Source organism: Choloepus didactylus, chromosome 8 (genome assembly GCF_015220235.1).
Source record: "Choloepus didactylus isolate mChoDid1 chromosome 8, mChoDid1.pri, whole genome shotgun sequence".
Classification (NCBI taxonomy): Eukaryota; Metazoa; Chordata; class Mammalia; order Pilosa; family Megalonychidae; genus Choloepus; species Choloepus didactylus.
The window spans coordinates 23,826,407-23,840,446 of record NC_051314.1 but is presented as its reverse complement, the minus strand read 5'-3'; the positions used below and the strand labels follow the sequence as shown (position 1 = coordinate 23,840,446).

At 39.7% G+C, this 14,040-nt stretch overlaps 1 protein-coding gene across 3 annotated transcripts in view; it reads right to left on the bottom strand.

The window, feature by feature from the left end:
- Window positions 1–14,040, bottom strand: part of APPL2 (adaptor protein, phosphotyrosine interacting with PH domain and leucine zipper 2) — a 69,035-nt gene that overhangs the window by 24,377 nt on the left and 30,618 nt on the right. For all 3 annotated transcript variants that reach the window (XM_037847852.1, XM_037847853.1, XM_037847854.1), the window contains 4 exons: window positions 9,275–9,362; window positions 4,160–4,201; window positions 3,945–4,003; window positions 3,052–3,198 (listed from right to left, as the gene is read on the bottom strand). In XM_037847852.1, coding sequence (XP_037703780.1) covers window positions 3,052–3,198; window positions 3,945–4,003; window positions 4,160–4,201; window positions 9,275–9,362 — 336 coding nt within the window. The remainder of the gene's footprint in view (window positions 1–3,051; window positions 3,199–3,944; window positions 4,004–4,159; window positions 4,202–9,274; window positions 9,363–14,040) is intronic.

Sequence of the window (14,040 nt, the reverse complement as noted above, 5' to 3'; positions counted from 1 at the left end):
TGTTACGTATCAAAACCGTTAAATGGACATTTTGCATTGCTAAATGCACAACATCATGGTGGCTCCCCCCTTTGCCCCCTCCCTGAACACCTTTGGGATTTATGCTGTAAGGCCATGTCTTAATTCCTTCACAATTTGTAACCTCTTTAGGGTAGGGCCCACACAATTCCTGAAAGAACATCTGATGAATGGATGAATGGAAGGAAAGGATAAGATACTGGCTTCCACAGCTATGTGACACAGTACTTATCCTGTGAATATCATAGATTTCATTTTTGTGTTCTCATAAACCTATGCACAGATTATGAAACTCTGGTTTGTTCATAGGCATGAGGACTGAATCATGATTTAATTGAAAACCTGTTTAACAAGGGCAAAGAAGGCAGAAGTGGAGGCAACTCACCTCCACCAAGGTGGGTGGGTCTGAAAAGCCTGATTCATTGGAACATCATCTAAAGGCCAAATGGGCCTCAATGAACAGCAGAAAGTACAATGGCCCATAAAACTATTAGCTAACAATATGGGATGCTCAATAAACATTGATTTAAAAGGGTTGATCAGACAGGAGAGTGCATTCTGAATCATCTAAAAGACTCATGGTGTTAGACAACAAATTAGCTACAGTTTTCATTAGGATTTTAAAAATCTGTAGGGTAACAGACTATTTGGTCATGTATCTTGCAAAGTAATCAGAGTCAGTGTGCTCTGTTCTGTTTTCCTAACCACCACACCCACAGCCTCTTTCCCCTTGTGACCAGTGACATTCACTTGAGAAGTCCAGGCTGGGAAAAGTGGTGTAGTCCTTGGCTACAAAGCAGAGTGAAACCAACTGCTGTCAAACCCATCCTCCTGGCCTCATGGGACCCTTCTGTAAGCAACCAAGCACCCCAAGCAGTGATGGATCCGGACTAGAACTATTCATCTTTCTGAGACTCTAAGTCCAGGACTCTGGCTCTGCCTACAGTTCTGGGGCCAACCTCCCTGAACCCAGGCCCTCTACCTGAGTAGGGTTTACAGGCTCTGAAGGCAAGGACTGTCAGTCCAGGGAGAACGGACATGTCAGGAGGTGTTAACTGAAAAGAACAAGGGGAAGACTGGTATTCTCCAACAAAGCTAGAAAATCCACCAAGGCAGAGGTGCAATACTTAACTAAGGAGAAAGTGAGAACCACAGAGAGTAAGTGAGCATAAACTTGGAAAAATGCTTGTTAAGAGGAAGCTGGATGGTTCTCAAGGATTTGCTGAGGACTAAAGCCCACAACTGGACAGTACGAGGTTTTAGTTTTCCTTGCTTTAACCCAGTTTCACTCAAATGACTCAGAAAGATTACATTTTCCTATTTAAATTTTACCTCTGAAAGCATAAGCTGACTTTAGTGTCCTGACCACTCAACAATGTAACAACCTGCTCAGATGTGGCCCTCTCTCTAGCTAAGCCAACTTGGCAGGTGAAATCACTGCCCTCCCCACTACGTGGGATCAGACACCCAGGGGAGTATATCTCCCTGGCAACGTGGACTATGTCTCCCGGGGAGGAATCTAGACCCGGCATCATGGGAAGGAGAACATCTTCTTGACCAAAAGGGGGATGTGAAAGGAAATAAACTACAGTGGCAGACAGATTCCAAAAGGAGCCGAGAGGTCACTCTGGTGGGCACTCTTTCGCACAATATAGACAACCCTTTTTAGGTTCTAGTGAATTGGAGTAGCTAGCAGTAAGTACCTGAAACTATCAAACTACAACCCAGAACCCATGAATCTTGAAGACGACTGTATAAAAATGTAGCTTATGAGGGGTGACAATGTGATTGGGAAAGCCATATGGACCACACTCCCCTTTGTCTAGTTTATGGATGGATGAGTAGAGAAATGGGGGAAGGAAAACAAACAAACAAACAAAGGCACCAAGTGTTCTTTCTTATTTTAATTGCTCCTTTTCACTTTAATTTTTATTCTTCTTATTTTTGTGTTGTAGTAATGAAGGTGTCAAGGATTGATTTTGGTGATGAATGCACAACTATGTAATGGTACTGTGAACAATTGAATGTACACTTTGTTTTGTATGACTGCATGGTATGTGAATATATCTCAATAAAATGAATCAAAAAAAAAAATTCAACTGCAAGCTGCTTGAGGGCAGGACCGGGGGGGGGGGATAAAAAGAACAATGTAACAACCATATTAAGAAGATGGACAATTGAGCTTGGATTTTTAAAGAAGCTCTCTTGTTCCTCGTCTCCCTGAATGAAAATGATGTGTTTGTGTTTTTCTGAAATAATGATATATATGAAATATAAAAAAATATATTTTAAAAACGTATTATAGAAGTAATAGATGCTTACATGTGGAAGCTTTTTTAAAAGTTGGAGATTAAAACAAAAAGAGTTGGTGATTCTTTTCATGAACATTTTGCTTTTTCACATTCCTTTCTTTTCTTAGCCCATCAACTAAAAGAAGATTCTGGGGTGCATTTCTCATATGTCAAAGTGAAGTTTCAAAGTGAACAGAAGCAGAGCTAATTCAGGACAGGAATAGAAAGTGAGGTGGTGGTGCTGTTACCCTCACATTCTTATACACTTTTGTCCCCACTACACTAGTACTATAATGGTTAAATCCCCATAATTCAACTGGACCATCTCTCAAGACAAATATTCAGTAGACCATGAAATGGGGTAAGAGTCAAAAAAAAAATGGGCAGAACCCTGGGTATAAGCCTAGGTTTACCAACCTGAGCAGTTAGCTTCTCCTAAGAAAACTGGGCCAGGATGGCCTTTCATTTAGCACACATAAAGGGCCATGCAGGCTCTGCCCCAGGAAGGGTTGGGATCAAGGCCGTCATTTCCTGAACTTACGACCTAACAAGCCCAGCTAAAGATGATCCAGCCCAACTGGAAGCCTCCAAGTGCTGAATCTCAGGACATTCCAGGGAGGTCATTCATGTGTTTCTTCCTGTGATGACACTTTGGTTTCTCCTAAATGGTATCTCAGTAGAATGCCATGCTGCCTCCACACCTGACTTAGTTCTCAACTCTCAGGTAAAGGGCCTCCCCTACCTGTCCGTGGGCAAAACCCATCATGGGCTCCATCATGGCCACCCGCTTTCTATACTGCAGTGCATTGAGGGCACAGTAATACTGAAGAGATGAAAGGTGCTGTTTCCGCCGTGCGACTGCCACCTCTTTTACAACTTCAGCCTTCACCTGATTAAAAAGGAAAAGGAAAAATTTTGAGTCATCTAAGGTATAAGACAATTCTGTAAGAGCATGGAACTTTGAAACATGTTTGTTTATTCATTATAGCTATTTCCATGACAAATAAAACAAAACACAGAGAAGGTCCCATCTCAATTTCAAAAAATCCAAATTAAACTGCAACAAAGTAATAACATTTCATTGCTTGTGAGGCTGCACTGAAGTGAAGCCCACACTTTCTGCTGGTGGCACAACAAAATATTACAATCTTTTAATAAAACAACATGGCAGTATGCATTGAAAGTCAAAAACATTTGGTTCACTTTTAAGACTGTACTCCAAGAAAATAATTTAGCCCAAGGAAATCATGTAACAGAAGAAAAAATTACATGCATGAAAATATTGAATATTATTTATAGGAACAGAAAAACCAGTAAGTACAGTTCAAAGAATCAGAGTCAACATGGAGGGCAAGGAGTTCATCTGATCTGAGTGTAGTGTAGGAGTCAATCATATGAAGAACCCAGCATAAGTTAAAAATCATTGTGTGATCATAATTTTACAGTGGTTCCAACTCTATGTCTAATAAATCAGTCTGGAGAGCTAGAATAGAGACACATAGATTCCGAATAAATAATTAAAAGTCAATGGATAGAAAAAAAATCATCAAGACACTCAATGTCACAGATTCACAACAGGAAGACAAAAGGAGCTGAAGGAAGTGAAGTGAAAAATAACATGGAAGATACTCTTACCTTTTCATTCTCTTTTTTTTTTGGAAGCCTGCTATATTTTGCCATTGAGATGTCATGCTCTGAAAATAAAGAGACATTTCAGCATCCAGATGGGTTAAAAAGTAAGAATTTTCATTCAGCTCCTCTTCTCACACACATACTATAACTTCTACCCCCACCCCACCATCCCCCACACTAAACCCACGCACAGCATCAAGAAGGGAAAAGAGGCCTACCATTACTGGCGAGTCCAAAGAGATCCTTTAAAGTGCTTACTTCTGAATAAGAGAAAAGGGAACAACTTTGAGCAAAGAAAAATAAAACATGCCAACCAGAGCTCCAACGAAAATAGAGTATGCGTGAAGGGGAAAGGCTCATCAAGCACCCCTCTCTGCTCTCATAGGGCCCTGGCCTGCTGTCTGGGAATCCCCCGTCTCACTGGGGCTTGTGGCTTCAGCTGCAGCCACATTCAATGACCTTGGAGCTCTGGAGCCTTCCACCCAAACTGCCCACGTAGCCCTTCCTCTCCGAGAGTGATCTGTAAAGGAGAAGGCTTTAGGATGGGGCTGGAAGGCTTTAGGATGGGGCTGGAGCGCATGGGGCCAGAGACTTTTTGTGGAGATTGAGAGTATAAACTTAGGCTCTGGTTCTGCTGAGTATTTTAATTCATCTTTCCTCAGAATGCCCTGACTATACCCAGACCTAAAAATTTCTTGTTGTTGTGATTTTAGTGTTACTTATTTAAGTCATCACTGACAAAGAATATGGGATGCCTGTTTTTATTTTTTTTTTTTTAAGGGAGCCATCAGTGTATGCACAACAAGCCAATGGCAATAGCTATTACCTCATATAGGTGCTACACCCATCATTCACAAAGATGGCTTAAAGTCCAAGATAAAAAAAAAAAAAAGAAAAGTTAGTCCTCTAGAGCAACTAGTAAATAGCCAGGAACAACCAGTAAATAGTCTGAAACAACTGTTGGGGGACATCTGCGACTGGACACACATCGTACACCAGTCCAGAATGGGTGGAATGGCTAAGTCCGCAGCATAGAACTGTAAGTAAAGCTCCCCAAACTGCGGAGCTGGTGCCCCTCTCCCACTGGCACAGCAGGCTCAGTTGGGACATTGCCCTGTGGGAAAAAGAAGCAGTCTACTAGGTGTAAGGGAAGGTAACTTAACCAAGCTCCAGCTACAGTTTTAATTAACAATTCTGACTACTGAATACAAGCTATGATTGCAGATAAACCTGGAGCAAGCAGGAAAGGAACCCTGAGGTCTCTCCCTGCAGAGAGGAGGCAGGACTGATGGAAAAAATAATAAATTAACAAAAACAGAGGCTTCTTAGAGACAGCTGAGCTCAGAATACTAGAAAAGGGCTGTGCCCCAACAAAAGAGGCACCTAGAACCAGGTACCAACTCTGATTGGTGAAACTGGGGGCTCGGGACTGACTCTGCAAAGGGGATTTCTTTCTTTTTCCTTTCTTTTTCTCTCATTCTAGGTGGCTCATTAGAAACACCTCATGCATTTTCAGTTGTCAGCTTTGACCTAAGCAAAGCTGGAGTTAAGAGAGTCAGCGAGACAAAGGAAGAAGTCAAGTGAAGTAGATAATTCCATAAATGGCCTATCTTCCCTAAGAAAAGGGGGGCAGGGCCCAGCTCAAGTGGCTGCCCTCCCTCAGAGAATTCAGACCCAAGGGCCTAGGAGAAAAAAAACAGAAACAGTTTAAGCTTGGCTTCTGACACCCTCAGTCCCTGGTTGGGACACAGTCCACTGAGAATGAAAGGCACTACACCTCTTTACACCAGTGGGGAGCTGCAGGCTGACAAGCGCCACCTGCTGGGCAGGAGAGGAAAAGCACAGAGTCTAGAGCCTCACAGGAAAGTCTGACAACCTACTGGGTCTCATCCTCAGGAAAATCTGATACTGATTACACCCTCCTCCGAAACCAGGGCGCGTCTCATCTGGGAAAATATGACTGGGGTAATCAAGGGAATCAGATGCCTAGACAACAAAAAATATGAGTCACATTAGGAAAAATGAAAATATAGATCAAAGGAATGAGCCTATACTTCAAATGAGATACAAGAGTTAAAACAACTAATTAAAGATTTTCAAACAAATCATCTAAATCAAATCAATGAGTTGAAGGGAAATGTAGCACAAGAGATAAAGGATATATAGAAGACACTGGATGACCATAAAGAATTCATAAGCTTGAAAAAAAAAATGAGAGAACTTATGGGAATGAAAAGCACAACAGAAGAGATGAAAAACACAAAGGAGAAATACAATGGCAGATGTGAAGAGGCAGAACTGGAGGACAGGACATCTGAAATCCTACAAACAGAAGAACAGATAGGGAAAAGAATGGACAAACATGAACAGGGTCTCAGGGAACTGAATGACAACATGAAGCACATGAATATATGTGCCATGGGTGTCCCAAAGGCAAAGAGAAGGCAAAGGGGGAAGAAACAATAATGGAGGAAATAATCACTGAAAATTCCCCATCTCTTATGAAGGACACAAAATTTCAGATCCAAGAAGTGCAGCATACCCCAAACTGCATAGAACCGAATAGACCTACTCCAAGACACTTAATAATCACATTAGTAAATGTCAAAGACAGAATTCTGAAAGCAGCAAGAGAAGAACAATCCATCACATACAAGGGAAGCTCAATAAGACTATGTGCGGATTTCTTAGTAGACACCATGGAGGCGAGAAGGCAGTGGTGTAATAGATTTAAGATACTTAAAGAGAAAAACTGCCAACCAAGAATTCTATTTCAGGCAAAACTGTTCTTCAAAAATGTGGGGAGAGTTTAAAATATTTTCAAACAAACAGACACTGAGAGAATTTATGAACAAGAGACCTGCTCTAAAAGAAATAGTAAAGGCAACACTAAAAGCAGATAGGAAAAGACAGGAGAGAGAGGTTCGGAAAAGAGTGTAGAAATGAAGACTATCGGTAAGGAAAAAAAAAGAGCTGAGAGAGGAGCTGGAACACAACCCGGGCCAACCATGTGCCTTCCCAGCTAACAGAGGTTTTCCAGACACCATTGGCCTTTCTCTGTGAAGGTACCCCCTCACTGGTGCCTTACTTTGGACACTTTTATGGCCTTAGAACTATAAATTTAAAACTAAATAAATCCCCTTTATAAAAGCCAATCCATTTCGCGTATTTTGCATAATGGCAGCATTAGCAAACTGGAACACAAGGGAAGGCTTATGTAAAGGTTCTGTGATTGTAAGCTCTTACAGCAGTCACATCTATTCATGAATTGTAACAGTTATTTCTAAATTCTGAGATGCTGAGCTGTCTGTGTGTGACCTGGTTGGTCCCTGGATCTTCAGGTGTCTGTGTGGCGCCTGGGACTCGAAGCCAGAGTTCAGCAGCAGTGAGTGTCAGCACTGCCCCATGCAGCAACTGTTAAAGATGCTAAAACAGAGATCAGACTTTGATTGGAGATATGAACGAAATGAACTTGGTTGAGGCTGAGGTAGATCAGACTAAAGGGAAGAGGATGATATTCATTGTGTTTTAAAACTTTGGCTTCTGTGTGGGACCAAAGGAAGAGATGTTTATTTGGTACAAAATCTATATTTTCTGTAGCACACTATATACTTCAATTTGTATGGTCAGTTTAATCAAACACCATAATTACATGGAACCTTGAATAGGGAGTGAGACTTGGTTGGTTTGTACAAGTTAGTGTGAAGCCCCAATATATCCCAGGGTAATTTGGGCAGAGAAAAAAAAGTATTTGCAAAGTCCCGTGAGGGACAGGGGAAAAATGTGGAAATATTAAATTTCCCCAGCTGGGGAATTCCTGATATTCTTGAAGCTCTGGGACTACCAGTTTAGTAGGCCAAGCCCTCAATCTTGAGGCTTGCCCTTATGAAGCCTGTTATTGCAAAGGAGAGGCAAAGCCTACTTATAATTGTGCCTGAGAGTCACCCCCAGAGAACCTCTTTTGTTGCTCAGATGTGGCATCTCTCTCTAAGCCAACTCAGCAGATACACTCACTGCCCTCCTCAGTATGTGGGACATGACTCCCAGGGATGAGCCTGGACCTGGCTTCATAGCATTGAGAAAGCCTTCTGGACCAAAAGGGGGAAAAGAAATGAAACAAAATAAAGTTTCACTGGCTAAGAGATTTCAAATGGAGTCTAGAGACATTCTGGAAGTAACACTTATGCACTATATAGATATCCAATTTTAGTTTTTGTTATTAGAATAGCTTGAAGGAATACCTGAAACTGTTGACCTGCAATCCAGTATCCTTGATTCTTAAGGATGATTGTTTAACTATATAGCTTATTTGGTGTGACCATGTGATTGTAAAAACCTTGTGGCTCACACTCTCTTTACCAGTGTATGGCAAATAAGCAGAAAAATGTGGACAAAAAGAAAATAAGCAATAGTGGGGGAAGAGGGGTATGGGATATTTTGGGTGTTCTTTTTTTACTTTTATTCTTATTTTTACTTTGGGAGTAATAAAAAATGTTCAAAAATTGATTGTGGTGATGAATGCACTATATGAATGATCTGTGAACAACTGTTGTACACTTTGGATGATTGTATGGTATGTGAATATAGTTCAATAAAATTGCTTAAAAAAAAAAAGCTTCTGTGCCTCAAAAGACTTTGTCAAAAAGGTGAAGAGGCAGCCAACTCAATGGGAGAAAATATTTGGAAACCATATATCTGATAAGAGACTGATATCTTGCTTATATAAAGAAATCCTACAACTCAACAACAATAGTACAAACAGCCAAATTAGAAAATGGGCAAAAGATATGAAAAAGGCATTTTTCTGTAGAGGAAATACAAATGGCTAAAAAACACATGAAAAAATGTTCATCTTCACCAGCTATTAGGGAAATGCAAATCAAAACCACGAGATATCATCTCACACTGATCTAAGAATGGCTGCCAACAAACAAACAGGAAACAACAAATGCTGGAGAGGATATATGATAAAAACAAAACAAATAAAAACACCCCACTGAGATTAATTAACTTCTCCAAGAAGCCTTCCCTGGCACCTTATCCCATAAAAGGGTTATCACTCCTTTCTGTGTGCAGTTTCTATTCCTTATAATAACATCTTTGTCCTACTGCTCTCATCACATATTACAATTATTTATTTCAGAGTCTGTCTTATTAGTTTATGACTTCTTTGAGGTGAGCCAGGAACATAGCAGGGATTCAAGGAAAGTTTACTCAGAGAAAGACATTCCTCAATGAGTCATAGGTTTCAAGAAATTAATGTGGAAAAAATAATTATTAAATGAGTTAAACAATATTTTGACGGTAACTGGCAAGGAACTCAGTTACTTTACCTGTGAGATCCTTTTCCCGAAATTGTATAATAGGTAGAACCATTGTGTCTGCCAACTGTTTAGCAAGCTCTGAATGGAGAACATTAAGCTGAAAGAAAGAGAAATCTTTTGAAAAAAATTACATATACTATGCCTGACATCAAGGGATAGCAATGAACACTTTGGTTTGATTGGACTTCCTTAGCAAATATATAACATTCACAAAGCAATAAATGATATTAGACCTAGAGGTATTAAAAAAAAATAAATATAATGTTCTAACTAACTGGGGCATCGCTAAGCTTGCTAAGGAGTCTCTGAGCCCATAGTGACTCTTTGTTTACTGTGCAAACTGGTTCTGTGTTCTCAATCAGAGTCACACCCAGCCTGGAGAATGAGAATGCTTTCATGTGCTTGCAGTGAACACAGCCACTGCCAGTACACGTAACACAGGCCCACGTCAGCAAGGCCACTGGGAGCACTCACTCTCAGAAAAGGCTGAAGTCACACTGGAAAAGCAGGCCTGCTGAGAACCTACTGCCCTAAAACCACAGCCGGCTCTGGGCCTGGGAATAACCCTGGAGAAAGAACACACTACTTAGACAACTCAGCCAGAATTCAGGTTTCTGCTCTTCAGAAAAGGACCTAAGAACAACAAGATAACTCTATTTAAATTTGATTCTCCTCACCAGATAATTTTAACAGCTTGTGATTCTTTCTCCCTTTCTACCTCAAGGCCTTAATAAAGCTGCCTGCCTTTGTAAATGGTCTTGGAGGAATAGGAAATTATCACTAGTAGTGCTACTATTTTTTAGCACTTTTTATGTGCCACTTTACATCACTGAGTTCTTTACCTATTCTGTGAGTCAGGTAATATTACCCCTGTTTAAGAGATAGGTGAAGTGATCCTCTAAATCCAGAGAGCAAATAATTGACCTAGCTGGGATTTTAAACCTGGGCTGTCAGACCTAAAATTCACGGTCTTTCTATCTCACTGCCTGGGATATGGAGTTTGTCTTTCATGCTCACAGAGCTGCCAAAAACTTCAAGTGTTTGGTAGTCTAGATGTCAGCAATGAACACAGTGGAAAGGACTCTTCTACCACACCACAGACTTCCAGATATTTTTAAGGCCACCCCAGGATTCCTGCTAGGTAAAAAGGGGAAAATGACCCAACAATCATCTTTGGAAGCAAACATTCAGCAGAGCTTTTTCAGCAGTGATAGTCACATATATGAATCACCCTTCTGCACAAACTTCCCCAACCCCTCACCCCAAATATGGTCAGGGCTCATGTCTGCAAAGAGGTTGCTTTGATAAGCTTACAGATTTGCCTAAAGTCAAACAGCTGCAAGGCAAGACAGTTATAGGACATTCTGTTAATGTACCCCTTCATCTTTCAATCAAGTCAGATCATGGTGGCTTTATTCTGCTAGAAATACATGAAAATAGCCATGCCAACGAATGCCACCAGGATAGATTTTCCTGCATAACTTCAGTAAGAAATGTACTTTTAAAAAAAATAACAGTTAATTGCATGAAAGTCAACAAGTGTACCTACTACGTGCTTCATTCTGTATTCGATTATCGATATACATTAATTTAATCTTTATAAAAGCCCAATTAAGTGGGCTTTCCAGGTACTGCCATTCACTGATGAAGAAACCAAAACTTAGAGATTAAGTGGGTTTCCAATGGTTACGTACTTCAGGAATGGCAAGTTTCCTAGCTACTCATTTCTTTCCTAATTTCTTCCTAAGGATCAAGGGGTTTGTGTCATCAACTTTTTGCCTTGGTGCATTTGAAATGCATGAGCCAATCACTTCTAAACACAGCACCTTCAATTAGGGGAGGGGAAAGGACATGGGCCACCTCTCAAAGCTTCAGTATAGTCATTTATAAAATAGAGATAGCAACAACTTCCTTGCCTGGCTATTGTGAGGATAAAATAGTAATACGTACAGAAAATGCTCAGAGGGCCTGACACACATACAGAATTCAATAAATGGAACCCTGTAATTTATGATGACTTCCTGTCTCAGATGTATTCCAAGGAATCTTGCTTTTGAGGAAATCGCTAAGGATGGAAATCTGTTTGCCTTACAACATGGAAGATCTGATTCTAAAGTACTCTATTAAATATAAACCACAGAAATCTCTACTTTAATTGGATTTTTCTTTAATTTCTGAGTCAAATTACAATTTGTCTTGAAAAATTTTCAACCTGGTTTAAGCCCAGGTGTAGGCAGAGAAAACAACATCAAAAGCTACTCTCCTCTTCCCAGATCTGGACCCCATCTAAGTCATGACTCTTTCTTCCATCTCTAAATCCAGAGACTTGTTTTAAAACTCCTTACAGTGCTAAACTGCCAGGATGCAATTATACTACCTAGAAAATCAAACTTTCAGACTTCCATCCTTTGGGTGATTCACTCCCTACTAAAAGAATCATCATTTCTACCCATGAAAATGTGGTTGTGAGTAAATATTTTAAACTGGTTCTGGGGTTTCTACAACTAACCACATTTCATTAGCAACTATCCTATGACTTCAGTGGGTGTACCCTACTGCTTCTCCCGCCTGGGTTACTTATTCACTGTTAACTAAGAAAAATTCTTTCCCCCACACTTCAAATGATTTTTTTAAACACATATTTTAAAGAGATCCACAGTAGAGACATAGGGGATGAAGCTCAGTGAGAACTGGATGTCTTGTTCACTGTTGTACCCCTAGTGCCTAGAACAGCACCTGCTAAATAGTAAGTGGTCAATCAATATTTATTGAATGAATAATGGCTTGCTGAAATGATTTGCTAAATGAATGAAAATGCAATCCAGACAACTTACATGAATGCTAGTTCCTGATTTTAGAAATTGAAGACAATTTTACTTCATATCAATGATTGGACAGTTGAACGGCATCTGCGTATTAGTCCTTTTGTTTACTTTTTTTCTTTTCTTTATTAGAGAAGCTGTGGGTTTACAGAATGACCATGCATAATAAAGAATTCCTATATACCACCCCAACACTACCAACACCTTGCTTTGCTGTGGAACATTTGTTACAATTGATGGTAGCACATTTTCATAATTGCACTATTAATTAAAGTCCATGGTTAAACTTAGGACTCACTGTTTATGTAGTTCAGTTCCATGAATTTTTAAACAAATTTTATCCTGTTACCATACATAAAATCTAACATTTCTTTTAATCATATTCAGATATATATTTCAGTGCTGTTAACTGCATTCACAACATTGTACCACCACCACCATTACCAAAACATTTCCATCATTTCAGATAGGAACCTGTACATTTTAAGCCTTAACTTCCCATTCCCTATCCCCAGCCCTCACCTGGTAACTGATATTCTAGATTCTGACTCTATCAGTTTGCTTATTCTAATTATTTAAAATGAGTGAGCTCATACAGTATTTGTCCTTTTGTTTCTGACTTACTTCACTCAACATGATGTCTTCAAGGTTCATCTGTGTTGTCACATGCATCAGGAGTTAACTTCTTTATAGAGATGAATACTATTCCATTGTATGCATATACCACATTTTGTTTATCTATTCATCGGTTAATGGACACTTAGGTTGCTTCCACCTTTTGAGCAATTGTGAAAAATGCTGCTAAGAACATTGGTATGCAAATATCTGTTTGAGTCCCTGCTTTCAATTCTTTTGGATATATACCTAGTAGTGGGATTCCCACATCATATGGTAGTTTTTTCCATAGCTTTCTGAGGAACTGTCAATCTTTCTTATGCAGCAGCTGCACCATTTTATGTTACCAAAGGCAATAAGGGTTCCTATTTCTCTGCATTCTCTCCAACACTTGTTATTTTCTGTTTTTTTTTTTTTTTTTTTTTTTTTTTTCCGCAGCCATTCTAATGGGTATGAAATGGTAAGTCGTAACTTTGATGTGAATTTCTCTTATACTTAATGATGTTGGGCATCTTTTTGTGTGCTTTCTGGCTATGTGTATACATTCTTTGGAGAAATACCTATTCAAGTCTTTTCCCCTTTTTTAATTGGGTTGTTTGTCTTTTTGTTGATAAGTTAAAGGACTTTTTTATACTCTGGATATTAATCTTTATTGGATATGTGGTTTCCAAATCTTTTCTCCCATTGTGTAGGTGGTTGTTTTGCATTCATGATAAAGTCCTTTGAGGCACAAAAGTTTTTAATTTTGATGAAGTAACATTTACCTATATTTTTTTTGCTGCTTGTGCTTTGGATCTAAAGTCTAAGAACACTGTCCAGCATTGTCCAACCCCAAGGTCCTGAAGGTGCTTCCCTAAATTTTCATCTACAAGTTTGATAGCTGTAGCTCTGATATTTAGGGCTTGATCCATTTTGAGTGGATTTTTGTATATGGTATGAGGTAGGGGTTCGCCTTTTTTTTTTTTTTTTTTTTTTTCCAGTTTTCCTAGCACCATTTGTTGAAGAGACTATTCTTTCCAAATTGAGTGGTCTTTGCCCCCTTGTTAAAAAATCAGTTGGCCACTCTCTCTCTAGCTAACCCAACTTGGCAGGTGAACTCACTGCCCTCCCCTATGTGGGATCTGATTCCCAGGGATGTAAATCTCCCTGGAACACAGGATATAACTCCTGAGGATGAAAATGGACCTGACATTGTGGGATTGAGAACATCTTCTTGACCAAAAGGGGGATGCGAAATGAAACAAAATAAAGTTTCAACGACTGAGAGATTCCAAATGGAGTCGAGAGGTCACTCTGGTGGGCACTCTTACACACTACAAAGATAACCCTTTTTAGGTT